Source organism: Sinohyriopsis cumingii, chromosome 10 (genome assembly GCF_028554795.1).
Source record: "Sinohyriopsis cumingii isolate HCF-2022 chromosome 10, ASM2855479v2, whole genome shotgun sequence".
In the NCBI taxonomy this organism is placed as follows: Eukaryota; Metazoa; Mollusca; class Bivalvia; order Unionida; family Unionidae; genus Sinohyriopsis; species Sinohyriopsis cumingii.
Window position 1 is genome coordinate 31,562,487 of NC_142970.1, and position 18,866 is coordinate 31,581,352.

The 18,866-nt window shown below is 42.1% G+C and overlaps 1 protein-coding gene across 1 annotated transcript in view; it reads left to right on the forward strand.

Annotated features, from left to right (window-relative positions):
• Positions 1-2,286: 2,286 nt before the first annotated feature.
• Positions 2,287-18,866, forward strand: part of LOC149789841 (uncharacterized) — a 106,793-nt gene continuing 90,213 nt past the window's right edge. Inside the window, exon 1 of the mRNA XM_089973136.1 lies at positions 2,287-2,524. Coding sequence (XP_089829262.1) covers positions 2,287-2,524 — 238 coding nt within the window. The remainder of the gene's footprint in view (positions 2,525-18,866) is intronic.

The window sequence follows — 18,866 nt, forward strand, 5'->3', positions numbered from 1 at the left end:
TTTCACCGTCTCCTGCATGTATTTGGCATTCATGATACAGCCTTACTGTGGTTCAAGTCCTACTTGGTCAACAGGACACAAATTAATGTGAAATCATGGATGACATGTAACATGCTGCAGATGAATGATGATAAAACTGGGGCCATTCTGATCAAAACACAAAGACCTTCTTATTCACATCCTTTAACTCAAACAATAAATATAGGCATCAGCTCAATTTGCAAATATCTTTCAGTTGATGCCACTAAAACACTTGTATGTTCATTAGTACTTTCAAGACTGGACTATTGTAACTCAGTTCTGTCTGGTTCATCTCAATATCTACTCCAGAAGCTTCAAAAAGTTCAAAACACAGCTGCTCGGATCATACTTAGAGAACCACGATCAGAGCAAACCTCCCCACTGTTCTGTACCCTACACTGGCTATCCATTCGATCCAGAATCAAACACAAAATTTGTTCTCTGAACTAGGTTTCACTCTCGGACTCTAGTCCAACATACCTATCTGATCTATCCCATGTGTATACACCAGCAAGAAACTTACGCTCCTCTTCTGACAATCTTATACTCATTATTCCCCCTATGAAAACAAAGTCATATTGACAGCGTTCTTTTGCATACCAGGGCCCAGCAACGTGGGATGAATTTCCCACTGAACTTAGGCACAAAGACAGTGATCACATTCAAGAGGGCTCTCAAAACTCACTTATTTCGACTGCAAGAACAAACTTAAAGACCTAATAATGTTTCTTACCTTAAATAGTAGTCTCGAATCTTGTTGAGCAAGACACTCAAGTTATTTCTTACATTCAGACATACCCCATCATTCTATGGTAGTTTCAGTACTGAGGAGGTTGAACAAGAAAGGAGGGTCTTATTTTGCATTGTTGGAAATTATTTTGTATAATAGAGGCACAGCTTTAGATGAACTCCTATTTTCAGATACTAAAAGTAAGTTTAGTGCTTCAATTAGTTTTGATTTTTGGGGTTCAGTTTAGGGTTCAGTGATGTGGGACTAATGGTCCCATTAAATTTTCAAAAGTGTCAAGGACTGATAGATCAGTATTTCATATTGTATTTATTGTCTGTTTTGTAAAGAAAAAAAATAAGCTTAATTTCACAATACATGTACTGAAATTACACTCACATTAGAATTTCTTTCTTCATTTGAGTGAAATCATTGCATGATACCGTCTGTACCTGTCCCTTGTAGAAAAATTGCCTGATCTCATCTGCAGTCCTCTTTTAATTATCCCAAGATGGATCTGTATATGAAACTTTGTTTGGGAAAGATCAAAGACAATCAGATTAACTCTTCTCAAGTTTAGTGATGGAAACTGTCCACCAATATTTTGTATTTCACAACAGTCTGAAGTTTTTCATGAAAAGTTCATCTCCACATTTTATACCTTACATGCTTTACTTTGTACAGTGATTTGTTCTTTTATTTACATAGTCAGTTCAAATCTATTCTACTGTACAATATGGGGACTGTTTACCACTCACAAATTTGTCTAGAGCTTTCATTAGGTTCCTGTGGTGGATTGGGTGAAAAGAGTGAAGCATGGCCAGATAATTTTAGTTGGATAAATCTATTATCACTTTTTTATATGCTGATAAAATTTTCAGTGATTCCTTATTTGATTTCACTGGTTTCATGTCATTTAAGATACAGGCAGATTTTTTAATGCAGGTACAATTTAAATATGTTAGCTTATGGAAAGTTAGTATTATGATTATTATCAATTTAGATGATGCTATTATTATTACAGGATTATTATTAGTATTGTTAGTATTCATAGTCCTCCATTTCTGACTGTTGACCCTAACTCTTTCATCCCCACGATAAAAAAATAAAAAAATAAAAAATCACATTAAATGCATATAATGTTTAATAAAAGACCTGCCTACCATAAGTTTAAATCCATTTAAATAGAAACCGCACATATTTTGGGGAAAGGGGCCATCTTGGGCACAAAATAATGTGTTTTTCCAATCAGCCAACCAACCCTGTTTTTCGTTGGTGACCCTAAGACTATTTTCCCCTGGGCCCAGGATTGAAATTTAAAAGAAAGAATAAAAAATGGTTTAATTGATTTGTTCATCTAAATGAGTCAGTTTTTTGCTCAGTACTTTAAGCACTTTGTATATTATACTAATCTTTTCTATATATATATATATATATATATATATATATATATATATATATATATATATATATATATATATATATATATAAACTAATCACCCATTCTCTGCACAGGTGTCCCAATAGAAATTCTGAAAATGGATGACAGATCTATCCAACTTTATGAAGAGGCGTTGAAAGCTGGAAAGGAGAAAGTGTACAACATAAGGGTCATGGTTGTCGGACACGTTGGTGTAGGTAAGACGACCTTGATCAAGCGTCTTCTTGGAGAGGAGGTTGACATTTCTGAGAGACAAAGTACTGAGGGTGTAGATGTCCATGTCAATTGCTGTGATGTTTCTTTATCATCCCTTAAATGGATACAAAGGAAAAAAGGTGTGTGACTTTTAATTTTAAAATATATAGATCTAAGGTGATGCATATCATGTTACAGGGTTCGTTCAGTCTTGGATATTCCTTGCATTAGTGGCACATTTTTTCATCAATGGCACAGGTACAATGTGAAATAAAAAAGCCTTGATTTGTACAGAGTACATCGTTATTGTGCGTTCTTCATCAAGTACTTTGACCAGACTTGTGGATGCCTTGCATTTTATACATAGTAGACATGTTTTCATTTTGGAGTCAGAGGGCAAGATCACAGTCACTAAGGGAAAAAGTGTTCATGTTCTGTATCACATGCCTTGGTTAATCCGTGTAGATTAAATGCATGTGAGACAAGGACACCGACTATTATTAGGTTTCAAAGGTCACTGTAAGAGTTACTTGAAGGGAAAAGCAGATTCCACTGAATAATGTAGGTCTTATGCCACAAACGCTGTTCAGGCTTTGTGAATTGCATGTATTTGAGCCAGTAAATGCAAGTCAGTTTTGGACTTTACTATTCAAACTCAATGTCATTGTGACTGAAAAAATGGTTTGTACAATAGTTTGAGTTGTATGTGTGCTACCCTAAACAGATTTTGAAATGGCACTCATTTAAGACAAAAAAGGTGCTTATTTCTTTTTGGCTTGAAAAAGTCAAGTTTCAAACCAATGTAAAAGAGGTTTACACAGTTGACTATTTAGCTCATGGGAGGCATATAATGTAGTGTTTACAGCTAGTTAGTTACCTCGGATTCTCTGATTCCTCCTCCTGTGCCGGACGTTTCTTCTCTGTGCTATTTTGGCACCTTAATCATTTTACATTTTCTTTGCATCTATAAAGGAAAATGAGATGTTGCAGAGCTGTCATTGGCTTCTAAGTGTCAGGAGTAACATCATTTTCATGGTGCTGTAACTCCATGGTTGTAGATCTGGAGTGAAGCCTCTGTTTTTGTCTGTGCACATGCGTGTGTCTGTGTGTGTGTTTATGTGTGTGCACATGTCTGTGAGCTGTGTGTGAGTGTGTGTGTTTACTGCAGAGATTCAGAAAACAATGAAATCGTTAGACTGTTATTACTCCTGTCATTTGCAAATGTATAAGTTAAAGCAGGTCTTCTTATTTCCATTATCTGTTTCCAAATGCAAGAGTACATTGTTAGGTAGTTATGCAAATATCCTGATGTAGATTACCCAAGAGGAACTATAAAATCTGATATCAACTGTTTGATAGCTTCCCATCTCTAGAATGGTGATATAATTTTGTTATGAAACAGTTGATTTTATACTATTGTTTTTAACTGTTTTGGTAACTTTCCAAGGAGCCCTTAGATGATTTTATCGGATATTTTCAGGTGCCTCTGCCTATTATTTCATCATTTACTATGAATATCACCTGATTCCTACAGCACCACTATTTTAATTTTAATGTTGAGTTAGACTTTCACCTCAGTGCTAAATTATTCCTAAATCTTCTAATATTTTTATTCAAGATAAGAATGCCAATGGATTACATAGTTCTCAGTAGGATATAAGTCCAGGTTTGGAAGGTTTGGTCACATTTCTTTAGTATGTGAGAGTCCAGTACATAGAACACTGTAGATCCAAGTTTAGAAACTAAAACACCAGGGCTAGAAACTGAAGGTCCAGGAAGCAGGGACTCTATAGAAAGCCCTGTCTTTGCATTTAAATGACCAGTGCCATAACAAACCTCCATCACAAGTTGAATATTTTTTTAATGAAATATCTTGCAAGTGTGCTTAGGCAGCGACAGTAACAAGTTCACCGGGCAAATAGTCATTGGAAATTTGTATGTTTCTGTTTGCAGGAAAATTTCGAAACAAGTTTTAGAGCCTGGAATGCATGTATGCATTGATACAGATTCATTTAAGCTCGATTACTTTCATACCTAAGGTCAATTTAAGAGTAGTCTCATTCAGTCTGATGGGGATGGGCCAAGTAGCTAACTTTGTATTTATAAATAAATCCACCATTGGTTCAGTTTTTGGCCCATGACTGTAAAGATTTTGGCATCTTAATTTCTGCTGCCCAGAAACACAAAATTAGGTCCAGCAATGCATCTTACTAAAACTACACCATGTTTGTAGATGTAGGTCACTGGCAACTATGTTTAACTCTTCACTCAGTTGGGTTAAATTTTGTATTTGTTCATTATTGAATCTAGTAAACATACTAAGATGATTCAGTCATGAACAAACATTTTATAAGGGACACATTAAATTAATATATCAGTAGCCATATTTTGTGCAATGAGCTTTAGCAACCTGTAATTTTTTATATAAGGTTAACCAGTATTTATTTTTATACATTACTGATCTGAGTTTAAAGTATTCCATTTTACACAGTTTTATTACGAAATATACATAACACTTCTGGGAATGTCTATAGATGGTATATTCCATTTTACACTGTTTTATTATGAAATGTAACACTTGTGGGAATGTATATAGATGGCATGGTAAAATAACTGCTTCTGATAAAAAAGTCTTTCACAAGAGCTACAAGCCCATTTTGTTTCATGCTTTTATAATTTTATTTAATAATGTGGTTACCTGCTGCTCAGTCATGATCATTATCTAGACTTGCTGTTACTCATAAACCAACTGCTAGCAATTTATAGAATATTTCATTGATATTGTTTGATAAGATCTCTAAAAGAAAAAACATAAAAGCAATTAACATTAATCCTCATAATGTATTAGCAAAACAGGTTAAAGTAATTAAAATTTTAAATAAATAAAGGACTAAATAAATACATGCATAAATAGTAATCAGTTAGAGATAAGTCTGCATCCCATTAGCCCCAGTAGTAAATGGGGATAGATTAGCGACAATGGGAATTAGCATTACAGAGACCCCTGGGTCAGATTAGCGACAATGGAAATTTAACATGGCGAAAAATCGTGGGTCAGATTAGCGACAAGGGAAATTAACATGGGAATAAATCATGGGTCACTCTAGCGACAAGGGGAATTTAACATGGAACTATAGTGTGGGTCTGTCTAGCAACAAGGGGAAATTAACATGGGAATAGAGTTTGGGTTTGTCTAGGGACAAGGGGAATTGAATATGGGATTTTTTTTTTTAAATTTAAATTTAAATTTAAAAAAAGGGTAGGCAATTGAAAGGCTATCTCTTTTCGAGAAATATGGCTGGCCCTGAAAAGGGCCTTTGGGTTTATGTTAATGTATTCATTAACATAAATGGTACCGCATTGGTCTTCTTCTTGTCCTTAGGCTACGTCTCACTGTTGGTCCGTAAATCAGCACTCTTTTCAGGCATCCTTGTCTTTCAACGTAGATCCTACGTATCCACAGGCTGGTGTTTGTCCTGTGGACAACGGTCCACTTGGATCGGACATACATGAGCATGTCCGTCCGGAACATCATGGAAGACACAAGCGTAGAAGATTGCACATAGGTCCACATCTTGAAGCGACGAGAACAAGTGAATCAATGCAGTGAACTGCGCTTATTTATAGGTACAGGAAGGATTGAATCGGATTGAATTCATTCACCAATCCGAACACGCGTTACAAAATTCAGTCAGCTCTCATCCAATCCGAAGAGAGCAGTCTGTGACGTCACGTGGTCTATATAGATTCGTTAGCGCTTGTGTGCAGTCAATCTATGCGACAGTGATTCAACATGACGGAAACTCAGAAAACGATCCATTGGGGTGCACCAGCAGGGGAGACTGCCCAAGGGAACCCGGACTTACTTTCAGAAGAGGTACATTGGGATTTTGTGGATTTTCTTACCTCGCAAGAATTTGTTCCGGAACCTTCGTTACCTTCTTCATTACCGCAAGTGGAGAATTTTAGACAGAGACAGAAAGAAGAATTGGAGAAATTTATGCAACGACAAAAGGAAGCGGAACAAGCTTTTCTCCTACAGCAACAGCAACAGCAACAAGAAGAGGTAAGAAAAAAACAACAGCAACAACAGCAAGAAGAAGTAGCAGCAAAGAAACAAGAGGGTGAAAATCAAACGGCTACGGTACTGTAGGGCATTTTAGCGGAGTTAAGAAGTCTGAAACAAATGTATCAGACTTCTTTATCACGACCGAAGAGAATACGACCTTCCCGAGCTAAACACGCCAACCCTGTGACTAAGCCTGTCGTACCACCCTTAGTGATTTCAACCCAATCATCAGAAGTAGGCCTTGGCCGTGGCAAAGGCTTAAGGCAGTTAAAGTTGATTGGTTAAACTCACCCCTACACCAAAATAAAAAGGCCCTTTTCAGGGCCACCCACATTTCTCGAAAAGAAATACAATTTCAATTTGCCAATAACTCAAAAATAGACCCCACCCATTTTACCCTTATAGCACGTGTCTGTGTATGAGTGCTTGAGTGTAGCTTCTTATTTTAAAATCAAAACTCAAAGACACTTACCTTATATCATTCATGTATTCTTTTATCCATTTTTTACAATCCAATTCACAATTCACCACAGAACACTTTAATTAAAAGTTCATTGACTTCTTCTTTCTCCTTGTTTAGTCTCTCTGTTTTTTGAATTTCTTCACCGTTTTTTCCTCATTTTCTTCTCTTCTTCTTATTTTCTCCTGTTTCTTTGCTTCTTTTAAATAGAATTGTCTTCTTTCTTCCTCTTCTTCCTCTGAAGAATCCCTCTCTTCTTCCGAAGAATCCCTCTCTTCTTCTGAAGAATCCTTCTTTTCTTCTGACTCCTCTTGTTTCTTTTTTGGGCAATCTGGAGACCAATGTCATTTTTCTTTACAATAATAACAGGTATCTTGACTTTTGTCTTTTTTAGCCCCTGTTTTTTTTCTTTTTTGACGGTCTGGACACTCTGAAGACCAATGCCTTTCTTCTGACAGATATAGCAAGTATCTTGACTTTTATCTCGAAAGGAAGGAGAGTAGTCCGTCGGCTGGTCTGAAGATAATTTTCTAATGACCCCTCGCAAAGCTCTGACGAAACGTTCCATCTGGGTAGTCTCTCCCATCGTTGTGCTCGGCTTGAGAGTGAAATGAATAGTGAAAGGACAAGACACACACCCTTTTTATATACGCTGGTTTGCCATGACTATAAATTAGTCTATGGCGTTTGAACTTGAGTCATTTGACGTTTTTCACTCAAGATGAAACGATCCTATTCATTTGAGAAGAAAGAAGAAGAAAGTAAGAGGCAGAAACGTGATCTATCGCCTCGTACCAGGGCTGAAATCTTGGCACAAATTCATGCCAGTGATTTTGAAGAGGACATGAGTGAACCAGAATTTGAAACCTCTAAACCAAGTTCACCACCCTTAGTCAATCCTGAAAAATACTATTCCATTCGAGAGACGGAAAAGCGCTCCTCTAGAAAATTTAGAACCACGGCTTACACCTACACGGTGAAGTTTAAAGATTTCAAGTCCGACGTACCCTTGGAGAAAGCAGAAGGGTTTATCACCGAGATGTGGAATTCTTTGCTCACCGCACTCAAGCGACAATGTCAAGCCAAAGAAGACGATCGCTTGACACTATCCATAGATTACGACGGTTTGAAATCCCCTGTTTGGATCGAGTTTAGCAGACCCGCAGAACTAACCCCTTCCAAAGTCATGGACAGGATTCAACACGTACAACAATCTAATGACCAGTTTGACATCACCGATGGTAAAGCCACACTTAAAATGGCCCACGTCTCTCCTCCTCAAGGAACTGGATGCAAAAAGATGTTATTGGTGGACGACCTTCGCAACACTAAAACGAGTCTCGTCCGAATTAACAACCCTCAAGACCAGATGTGTTTAGCCCGTGCCATCGTGGTGGGACGAACCTATGCCAACAAGAACGACACGGTAGAATGGAAAAGAACCTGGAAAACTATTCAACGATGCGATCGAGCCAAACAACGAAACGAAGCAGAACTCCTGTTACGACAAGCCGGACTGTCCAAAGACACACCCTGTGGCATTCCTGAGATGCAAAAATTGCAAGATGCCCTAGCTCCACGCTACACCTTGAAAGTGCACCCTCAAGAAATGCGTGGAACTCTGTTGTTTCGAGGCCAAGATTTTAAGGACGGAAAATACATTCATGTTTATCATCACGATGAACATTTCGATACCATTACCAGTATCACTGGATTCCTGGGATACGGTTATTATTATGAGAAATGTGACTATGGTTATAACAATCGAGAGCAACACAAGCATTATGGAATGAAATGCCCAGGATGTTTGGCCTCTCCACCCTGTCTGAGCGAAGGACCAGTGCCTTGTTCGACTTGTTTGCGCACGTTTGTCAGTCCTACCTGTTACCAACAACATCTGAAGACGCAAGGTTCACAGCAGAAATGTGCTTGTCAGCTCTTGAGATTGTGCCCTACGTGTAGACAAGGCATACGTACCAATAGTACCAAGGCACACGTATGTTCAGGAAAAAAAAAATGTCACATTTGTCACCACATCGTGGACTTGGAACACCAATAATACGTGCAAAAATACCAACCCCCACCAGAGAAAGAGGACGTTCACAAGAAGAAAGGCAATTTCATCTTTTTCGATTTCGAATGCATGCAAGAGACCGGCATTCACATTCCTAATTTCTGCGTGGCTCATCGAGCGTGCGAGAAGTGCATTCAAGAACCTATCTTCAGTCATTGCCCTCACTGCAGCAAGATTCCTGGAGGACGTGAAAAAATCTTTCGGGGACCGAACACGTTAGCCGATTTTGCCCAATGGGTCTTAGACCCCGTCGACAAGACGTGGAGCCAAGAGGACATCGAACGTTACGGAGATTGTCATCGTCATGCCACGGTGATGGCTCACAATTTCTCCGGATACGATGGACAGTTTCTTTTGAGATACTATACGGAACAAGGCACCGAACGTCCTAAAGTGACTTTGAACGGAGCCAAAATCATTTTCATGCAAGTGGGACAAGTGCAGTTTAGAGATTCGATGAGTTACTTGGCAATGCCTTTGAGTCGAATGCCTAAAACGTTTGGAATGACAGAAATGGCTAAAGGGTACTTTCCTCACTTTTTCAATACTGAAGCCAATCAACATGCCGTTCTACCCCATTTACCTGAGGCTCACTATTACGACCCCGACAACATGCGTACCGAACAACGAGAAGCTTTCTACGCTTGGTACCAAGCTCACGCCTCGGACCCTTTCGACTTTCAGGAAGAAATGCTAAAGTATTGTCGTTCCGACGTGGACATTTTACGGCGTTGCTGTGGAAAATTTCGAGAACTGTTCATGGAACACGGAGGGGTCGATCCTTTGAAAGAAGCTTGCACCATTGCCAAAGCGTGTTCCTTAGTGTACCGCCAACGATTCATGCCTGAAAACACCGTGGCTGTCATCAGTCCTCAAACGACCCACTATGTCAAGCGTCAATACTCGGTCAAAGCTCTACGTTGGTTACATTACTTGTGCGACAAAGAAGATAAATGGATTCAGCATGCCCGCAACGGAGGAGGCGAAAAGACCATCGGAACGTATTCGGTCGATGGCTGGGACTTAGAAAACCCCAAGATCATGTACGAGTTTAACGGTTGCTTATTTCACGGATGTTCCGTCTGTTACCCTGACCGTGACACTAAAAATCAGTTTTTGCAACGAACCATGGAAGACTTGTACCAGGACACTTGTCAGCGACGCCTAAAGTTAGAACAGTAAGGATACCAAGTGGTGGAAATCTGGGAACACTTGTACGATCACCGTTTGAAAACCGATCCCGAGTTTAAACGCCTCGTGGAAAGTTACCAGTTCATGGACCCGCTGAACCCGAGGGATAGTTTGTACGGAGGAAGGACCAATGCCACCTGTTTGCTGTACCAAGCCGACGAAGAGAAAGGAGAAGAAATCAAATACTTGGACGTGTGTTCGTTGTATCTCTACGTGTGCAAATATTGTCGCTTTCCTGTAGGGCAAGTGTTGACGGAACACATCGACCTGAAAAACATTCGACAATACGAAGGCTTGATCAAGTGTAAAGTTTTGCCTCCAACGAACCTATACCATCCCATCTTACCTCACCATTGTCAAGGCAAACTGATGTTTCCATTGTGCCGTACTTGTGCCGAAACGTGCAACCAGGACCAACCTTGCCATCACAGCCAGGAAGAACGTGCCTTGACGGGAACCTGGGTCAGCGTGGAATTGTTCAAAGCTCTGGACATGGGATACCAACTGTTAGAAGTGTACGAAATTTGCCACTTTCCCAAGACACAACAGTACCACAAGGGTGACCCTACTCAGAAAGGCATTTTCGCCGACTACGTGGATGCCTTTTTGAAACTGAAACAAGAAGCCAGCGGCTATCCTTCCTGGTGTCACACTCACGAAGACCAAATACAATTCAAAGAGAAATACTACGAACAAGAAGGCATCTCTTTAGACCACATCGAAAAAAACGAAGGCAGGCGATCGTTTGCCAAAGTAATGTTAAATTGCTTGTGGGGTAAAATGGCACAACGACCGTGTTTACCCAAGACGGAATATTTGACAGAACCTTTCCGCTACTTCCAGATGATTCACGACAAAACCAAATACATGAAACACGTGGACGTCGTTCGCGAGGATTTGATCTTGGTCAATTACGAAGAAGATCTGGACTTTGTACAAGACGACCCTTTTGGAAATGTCATCATTGCGGCTTACGTGACAGCTCATGCTCGCTTAAAATTGTACGAAGCTTTAGAACTGTTAGAAGAACGCGTCCTGTACTTTGACACGGACAGTTGCATTTACATCCATCACCCGATTCAACAGCACCCTGACATCGAAGGAGACCGTTTAGGAGCCTGGACAGACGAGCATCCCGACGACAAGATTCTAAGTTTCGTCAGTGGTGGTCCCAAAAATTACGGCTACGAATACCGTGACAAACAAGGAGAAGTGCACACGACGTGCAAAGTGAAAGGACTGACTCTGAATCATCGTACCAGTCGAGTGGTCAACTTTGGGGTATTGAAAGAAGCCTTGCAATCGGGAGAGGATGGAAACTTTAAAGTGACCACTTATCAACCGAACAAGATTGTACGTTTACCCACTCACCACATCGTCAGTCGGCCCCTAGAAAAAGTCTATCAAATCGTGTACCAGAAGCGAGTGAGACTTTCCAATCACTTTACGTTGCCGTACGGTCACGTCGCTATTGGTCTGTATATAAAAAGGAACCCTAGGCAAGATCGATAGTTCATTGTTCATTGAAGTAACTTACCATGTCGTTGACGAAGAAGAAACCAGATTGGTTAGGAGTCAAATGTTGGACATCACCGAGACCAGGGTTTTGAGGCTTGGACACAAGAGGTGGCCCAGTATGCACGAGAGTTATTCAAGGAAAAAAGTTACTTTTCAACCCGTGTTAGTGACGGTGCCAGAAGAACCCGTCACCCAGGACAGGACTGTCGTGGACAGGCCTGAAAGACCCTTTCGGGAGGACACTTGTGTGACCTTACCCCCTACTATAGAACTGGTTAGAACTTTACCCAAAACATGTGGTTGTTGTACAGACACTTGTTTTTTATTCCACGTTCATGGTTATCATGTGCCTTTTATTCTTGTACTTAAGCCTTTAGCTTTTATGTATTTTTGTCTTTCGTATTCATGTTTGAAAAAAAACATTCAATAAACGTGTTCTGAAAAAAGTATATAAACTCTTGTCTTGTTTGTTTTTCGTGTCACAAGTGACATTCCTCACACCATGGCTACCTCTACTGTCTCTGCTCCCTCTTCCTCTACTGTCAAAGTCATCGACGAACACTTAGATCGTGCCAGTTGGGAGGCTTTGTATCTTCGCCATCCCTTTAACATGCTCATTGCTGGACCTAGCGGTTCTGGCAAAACCGAATTCGTCAAACGTTTGATCGAACATAAACATCATTTGATCGATCGACCCCCTCAACGGATCGTGTGGTGTTACAAAGAGTGGCAATCGGCGTACAGCCTCTTGCGAGAAAGTCAAGGCGATTCCATCGTGTTTGTGGAAGGAATTCCTAAAGAAGACGACGGCATCGTCTCTGACTCCCGTCAAACCCATTTGGTCATTTTCGACGACATGTTAGGAGAAGACGAAGAAGAAATTAAACTGTGGTTCACGCGCAAAGGGCATCACCGTAATGCCAGTGTCGTTTACATCACCCAAAATTTGTTTCAACAAAGTAAAGCCCATCGCACCATCAGTCTCAATGCGCATTACGTGGTCTTGTTTAAAAGCCCTCGAGATAAATCGCAAGTGCAAGTCTTAGCCAAACAGTTAGGAACGCCTTGGCTGACTCAGGCGTACGACGATGCCACTCAAACGCCACACGCCTATTTACTCGTCGATTTGAAACCTACGACTCCCGAGGATTTGCGATTTCGTACCCACTTGTTTCACCACTGGTGCCAAGACGGAGGGCCTGTCCTGTACACGTCTCCGTCCTCGACTTCATTTCACTCCCCATCAAAAAATCTATAAAAACCTCAGACCCTTTTTCGTCTGTCTCACACAGTGCGAACATGACGTCCCTTCAGTCGCATCTTCCCGTCAAATTGATTCGTGCCTTGTATGGCATCAGTCGAGAAAAAGATCCACAAACACGAGCTCGTGTCTTAGAAGCTAGTCTCAAAGAAGTCTTACGATGGTTCACGGTGACGGCACGTCAATTACTCCAAGGAATCATTCAGATTCCTCATCAAACCAAACGCTTTCTCGATCGAAACAAAGTCGCTTTGGTCCAACTGGCCGATCCCCGCATCGGCACTCAAACCAAAAAACAAATCATTTTGAAACCTGGAGGGAGCGGTACTCTAGGAGGGGTCATCATTCGCTCACTCTTAAGATGGGATCCTAATGCCCCCAAAGTTATCCCCAAGACAAAAGTCCAACGATGCCCCAAGAAGAAAAAGACCAGGTCCCCAAGGAGAACTTCTCCAGTGGCAGGACCCTCCTCTGACCAGACACCACCACCACCCCGGAAAAAGAAAAGAAGCCCCCAGAAAAAGAAACAGAGAAAAAGTCCCCAGGAAAAAAAAAGTTCACAGAAGAAAACTAGTTGCAAGAGAGGCACTTCGGCCAGGACGCAACCTTACACTCGCAAACCACGATCTGCCACGGCAGTGACTGCGTCTCCGGCATCCTCACGTTTGTCCACTTCTCCGTTGATGACACCAGGAACTGAAGAGTACTTGGAGACGTTGATCACACCAAGAACTTCTCCATTGATGACCCCCAAAAGAACTTCCCCAGTGGCAGGACCCTCCAATTTAGTGGCAGTGGCTGCTGCTCACAAAGTACCTTCTCCCAAAATCAAAGTTCAAGAAAGATCGGGCATGTTACAGAGTTTACTGGATTTGTCCAAGCAAGAACTGGCTCGATTTAGTCCGTTGCGTACCCCTGCACGACGTGTCATGCCTGTCCTCAAACTGATACGACGTAAAGACAATCAGTGGCGACGCGTTCCAGTATAAAAAAGGCCTGTGACCAAGTCGGGTATCAGTGTTTTTTTTTTTTGGTGCTCCTGAAGACTCAAAGATGTCACCCTCCAGAAAACCCCAAGGAAAGAAAAGGAAAGGACTGCCACCACGTTTAGCCAAACATGGGGACATGTTATCTGTCCTGTCCAAAGCTTCTCCACCCCTACGAAAAAAACTCATTCAAACAGCCTCCAAAGAGGTCATCGATACCGTGTGCGAATGTTGTTTGAACGTTTTGAAAGGCACGATCCCTTTGTCCAAACACCAGAAACAATGCTTAGGCAAACATCGTCACGTTCTTCGCCAAATGGTTCAAAAGAAAATTCCCATTCGTCAAAAAAAGAAGATGTTAGTGCAACGTGGAGGTATTTTACCTCTCTTGTTAGGCCCCATACTGAAAGGAGTCTTGGGAACCATGTTGGGAGGACTGGTGGGAGCAAGATAAAAAGGCCTCGGAAGTTCCAAGATCTCAGAATCGACCCCTGACAACCCCATGGAAGGACGAAAACTAGCTTTAGTGCCTTACAAACGATGGATGGAATACCATCGGTGGCAAGAACAACACACCCCGCATTTACCTTCCAATCCCAATTTGAGCGAGATGTCCCAGTTACAACACGAATTGCAGTCCTTGATGGATCGCCAAGATTTGTCCGAAACAGAAAAATCGCAAAAGTACGGTCAACTCTTGCAACGACTGCAACTCTTTCACCAGAAAGCTTTAGACGAAACAGCTCTACCCACTCTGAAAGATTTTAAGACCTTGATGAAAAGTCCAGCACCATCACCAGTACCAGTACCAGTACCAGTACCACCAGTACCCGTGACCAAGACAGAAAAAGGAGAAGAAGAAGAGGAAGGGTTTCAAACTCCACCAGAAAAAGTACGCAAGTTAACAACACCACCTACCTCCAGAATTGGATGGATTAAAAAGATGATGGCCACCCCTTCTTCATCACAAGAGAAAAAGAAAGTGAAGACAGAAGTGAAGACAGAAGTAAAACAAGAACCGATATCCCCCTCTCAGACATCCTTCTCCTCTTCGACACCTATTGCTGGCCGCACACGCAAAGCATTGCAATCCAAGAAAATACCCCAAGAGAAAAAGAGTAGCATCCTCCAAGAGTGGGTGTCTTATTAACACACCAACCAACACAAAAAAATGGAAAAAGTCTTAGCCAGCATTTACTACGATCCCTCCCATCCTGCAGGTTACGCAGGAGTTCAAAAATTGTATCGTGCTGCCAAAACGCGACTGAAAAGTCTCCGTTTACCTCAAGTGCAACGATGGTTACAAGAACAAGCTACCTACACTTTACACAAACCCATTCGACGCAAGTTTGCCAGAAGTCGCACCCGAGTGGAAGGCATCGATCATCAATGGCAAGCCGATTTAGCCGATGTCTCTCATTTGGCCAGCTACAATCGTGGCTACAAATATTTGTTTTGTGTCATCGACGTCTTTTCCAAATTTGCTTGGGTCGTACCCTTGACTTCCAAATCGAGCAGCGAGTTAGTGCGAGCCCTGCAACGGGTGTTGAAACAAAGCGGTCGTCACCCTCTTCGATGGCAAACGGACAAAGGCACCGAATTTCTGAACCAAGCTTTCCAAAAAGAATTAAAGAAACGTGACATTCATTTTTTTACCACCGAGAATCCCGAAACCAAAGCCAGCATCGTGGAACGTTTTCAACGCACTTTGAAAGAACGCATGTGGAAATATTTTACGCATCACCACACTCTGAAGTACATCGACATCTTACCGCACCTGGTGCAAGCGTACAACCAATCTTACCATCGAAGCATCGGACGTGCCCCGCAAGACGTGACTCCCGACAACGAAGTGTTGGTGTTTGAGCGTCTGTTTGGTACGTCCCCGACGAGGGCTGTCCCCGAGAAAAGTGGAATGTTGGCCGTAGGAGATTGGGTGCGCATTGGCAAAACCAAACGCACTTTCGACAAAGGTTACTTACCTAACTGGACGACCGAATTGTTTCGCATCACTGGACGAGTGCATGGCCGTCATCCTGCCGTCTATAAATTGGAAGACATGAACGGAGAAGTGCTCAAAGGAACGTTTTATTTGCCCGAGTTACAACGTGTCACCAAAAAAGAAGACGACGTGTACGACATCGAAAGCATTCTCGAACGTAGAACCCGTAAAGTGGGCAAACGACGTGTCAAATAAGTCAAAGTACGTTGAAAAGGATATCCACGCAGTTTCGATTCTTGGATCGACGCTTCGCAAGTCATCGAGTATAAAAAGAAGTGACCATCATGCCCTTTCACACAGCAGACGCAGCTACGTCGACCACTCCTTCTTCAACTAGTTCTTCTCTGCAAGATTTACAAAAACAACCCTTGTGGGTGTGGTGTGGAGAACGTGTGCCTAAAACGCAAATCGTCTTTTTCTGCCAAATCTTCGTGGTGTATTGTGTCATCGGGGCAGCCATTGCCAATTTGAGTTTGCAACAAGGAGACAAACAATTGTGGACCATTTTATTGAGCAGTTGCATCGGTTACCTGCTTCCTAATCCCTCCCTGAAATTCTCCTCGAACGGGAACCCCGGGAACCTTGTGTCCAGTGCCAGTGCCAGTCACCTCTTCAACCACAATCAGAACCCCATTTTAGACGGAGACACGCCTCTGACGTCCAGTAATATCCCCTTGGACAGCCACAGAACTCTGGAATTATGAGTCACCAAAACCAATTTTACTTAACCTTACCCAGTGACAGTTCCATGGAGGTGTTTCCCCACAACACGTTGTGCTGTTACACGGCCAAATTACCTCAGGCCATCCCTTTAGATCACGAAGCCCATTGGGAAGTGGCTTTGGTAGAAATGATTCACCCTACACAAATCCAAAACATCACCGAAAAGCAAAACACTTTTGAGGTGGAAATCATCAACCAACAATTACAAGAAGCCATGAATGACATCGGGTTTTCAGGGGACACAAGACCATCCAACAATACACCCTTCAATATCTACACCTTGAAAATTCCGGCAGGGTTTTATTTTAGCGGCCAACATTTGGTGGACACCATTGCTTCCAGGTTCGAGTTAGCTTGTGGCAAAGCCCTGAACAGAATCAAAAAAAGTGTCACCCTGGAGTACCATAAAGTGGCTCGTCGCTTACTGATGAAATTTCAGGATAGCCAAACGTTGTCCATCAGTTTTAATCGTGACTTGTTTGATATTTTAGGTGGAGACACAAAAATGGCTCCAAATTTTAAACCAAAGATCAACAGCAATACGGAATTTTACAAGTTTTTTCGATTTTCTGTAGAACTGAACCAAGGACTGAATTTGATGTTTGTGTACTCCGATGTGGTGGAGTACAACGTGGTGGGACACACCTCCGTACCGTTACTGCGTGTCATTCCTTTCAAAGTGGATAGTACCACGATCAGTGACCAGGAAGGTGGAAACACCTATCACGTCCACCGGGAATTTGTCCATCCTCACTATTTGCCTGTCAGCAAGTCGTATTTGGACACGATCAACATTGCTATAAAAGGAGATCTGGGACAAAATATTCCATTCACCAAAGGAAAAGTCACGGTGAAACTCCATTTTCGAAAACGGTTCTCTCACGACTCGTAAGTCATGTATCCAGTGTACCGAGGGGTTGCTCGACAGCGAGGACACGGCTTAGGAGATATGTTAAAATCGGCCTTTCGTTCGGTGGCTCCAGTATTGAAACCGATGGTGACACGCGGATTGCACGCCTTGAAAGATGCGGCACTGACGCAAGGCAAAGAATTTCTCCAAAATGTCATCATCGACAAACAAAGCCCTAAAGAAGCCTTCAAGAGGGCAGGCAAAAATGTCTTGCTGCAAACGGGCAAAGACCTTTTGGGCCGACAAGACACACCTATAAATGCCCTGCACGCTACCGAGTCAGGCATTCAGCAAGGACAAGGCAGAAAGAGACGACGAAGAAAACACCCTTTCACCAGACTTCAAGCTAGAAAGGCCAAGAAAAGAAGAACCGTTCGAGACTTAGACGTTTTCGATTATTGAGAAAGAACAAAAAAAAATGATGCACCGAGAGTCTTGCGCTTGTTCCAAGTCGGAACTGGATCTGTTTGCCATGCCCCCCACCATGATGACTATGCAAGAATCCCAATGGGTGGAATTTCATCCCGTCTCCTCACTGGCCGATTCCGCTCCCATCGAGTTTGAAATCAAAGTACAGCCCGAAGATTACATCGATCTGAATAGCAGTTACTTGTACCTGAAAGTCAAAATTCTAGATAAGACTGGAGGTCCTATAGACGATGAAGCAGTAGCTCCCGTCAACTATTTCATGCATTCCTTGTTCAGTGGAGTGGACTTGTACTTGAATAACAAACTGGTCAGTAGCAGCATGGATACTTACCCTTATCGTGCCTACCTGGAAAATCTCTTGACGTACGGAATAGATGCCAAGAACACTCATCTCAATGCCTGTGTGCTATGGGAAGCTGACGAACCTACTAAGTTTGAAAATTTGGAAACTGATGAAAAGAAAGACAACAATGACGGATTTCTAGAACGAAGAAAGAGAATTACGGGAGTCAACACAAGTTTAGAACTGATGGATCGTTTGCATTTGGACATGTGGTTGCAAGAAAAGTATTTGCTGAACGGGGTGGATGTCCGCCTGAAACTGAATCGTAGCAGTGCCGCTTTCCATTTGATGGCTGATAGTGACGGTTACAAAACCAAAATCCTAGAAGCCAGACTCTACGTACGCCGTGTGGAAGTGTTACCTAAAGTGGGAAACGACATCAGTCAGACGTTGAGCAGAACGACCGCCAAGTATCCCATACGACGCGTGGAAGTGAAAACCTTCACCATTCCCAAGGGACAGCGATCCATGATCGAAGATCATCTGTTCCAAGGACAGTTACCCAAACGTTTGATC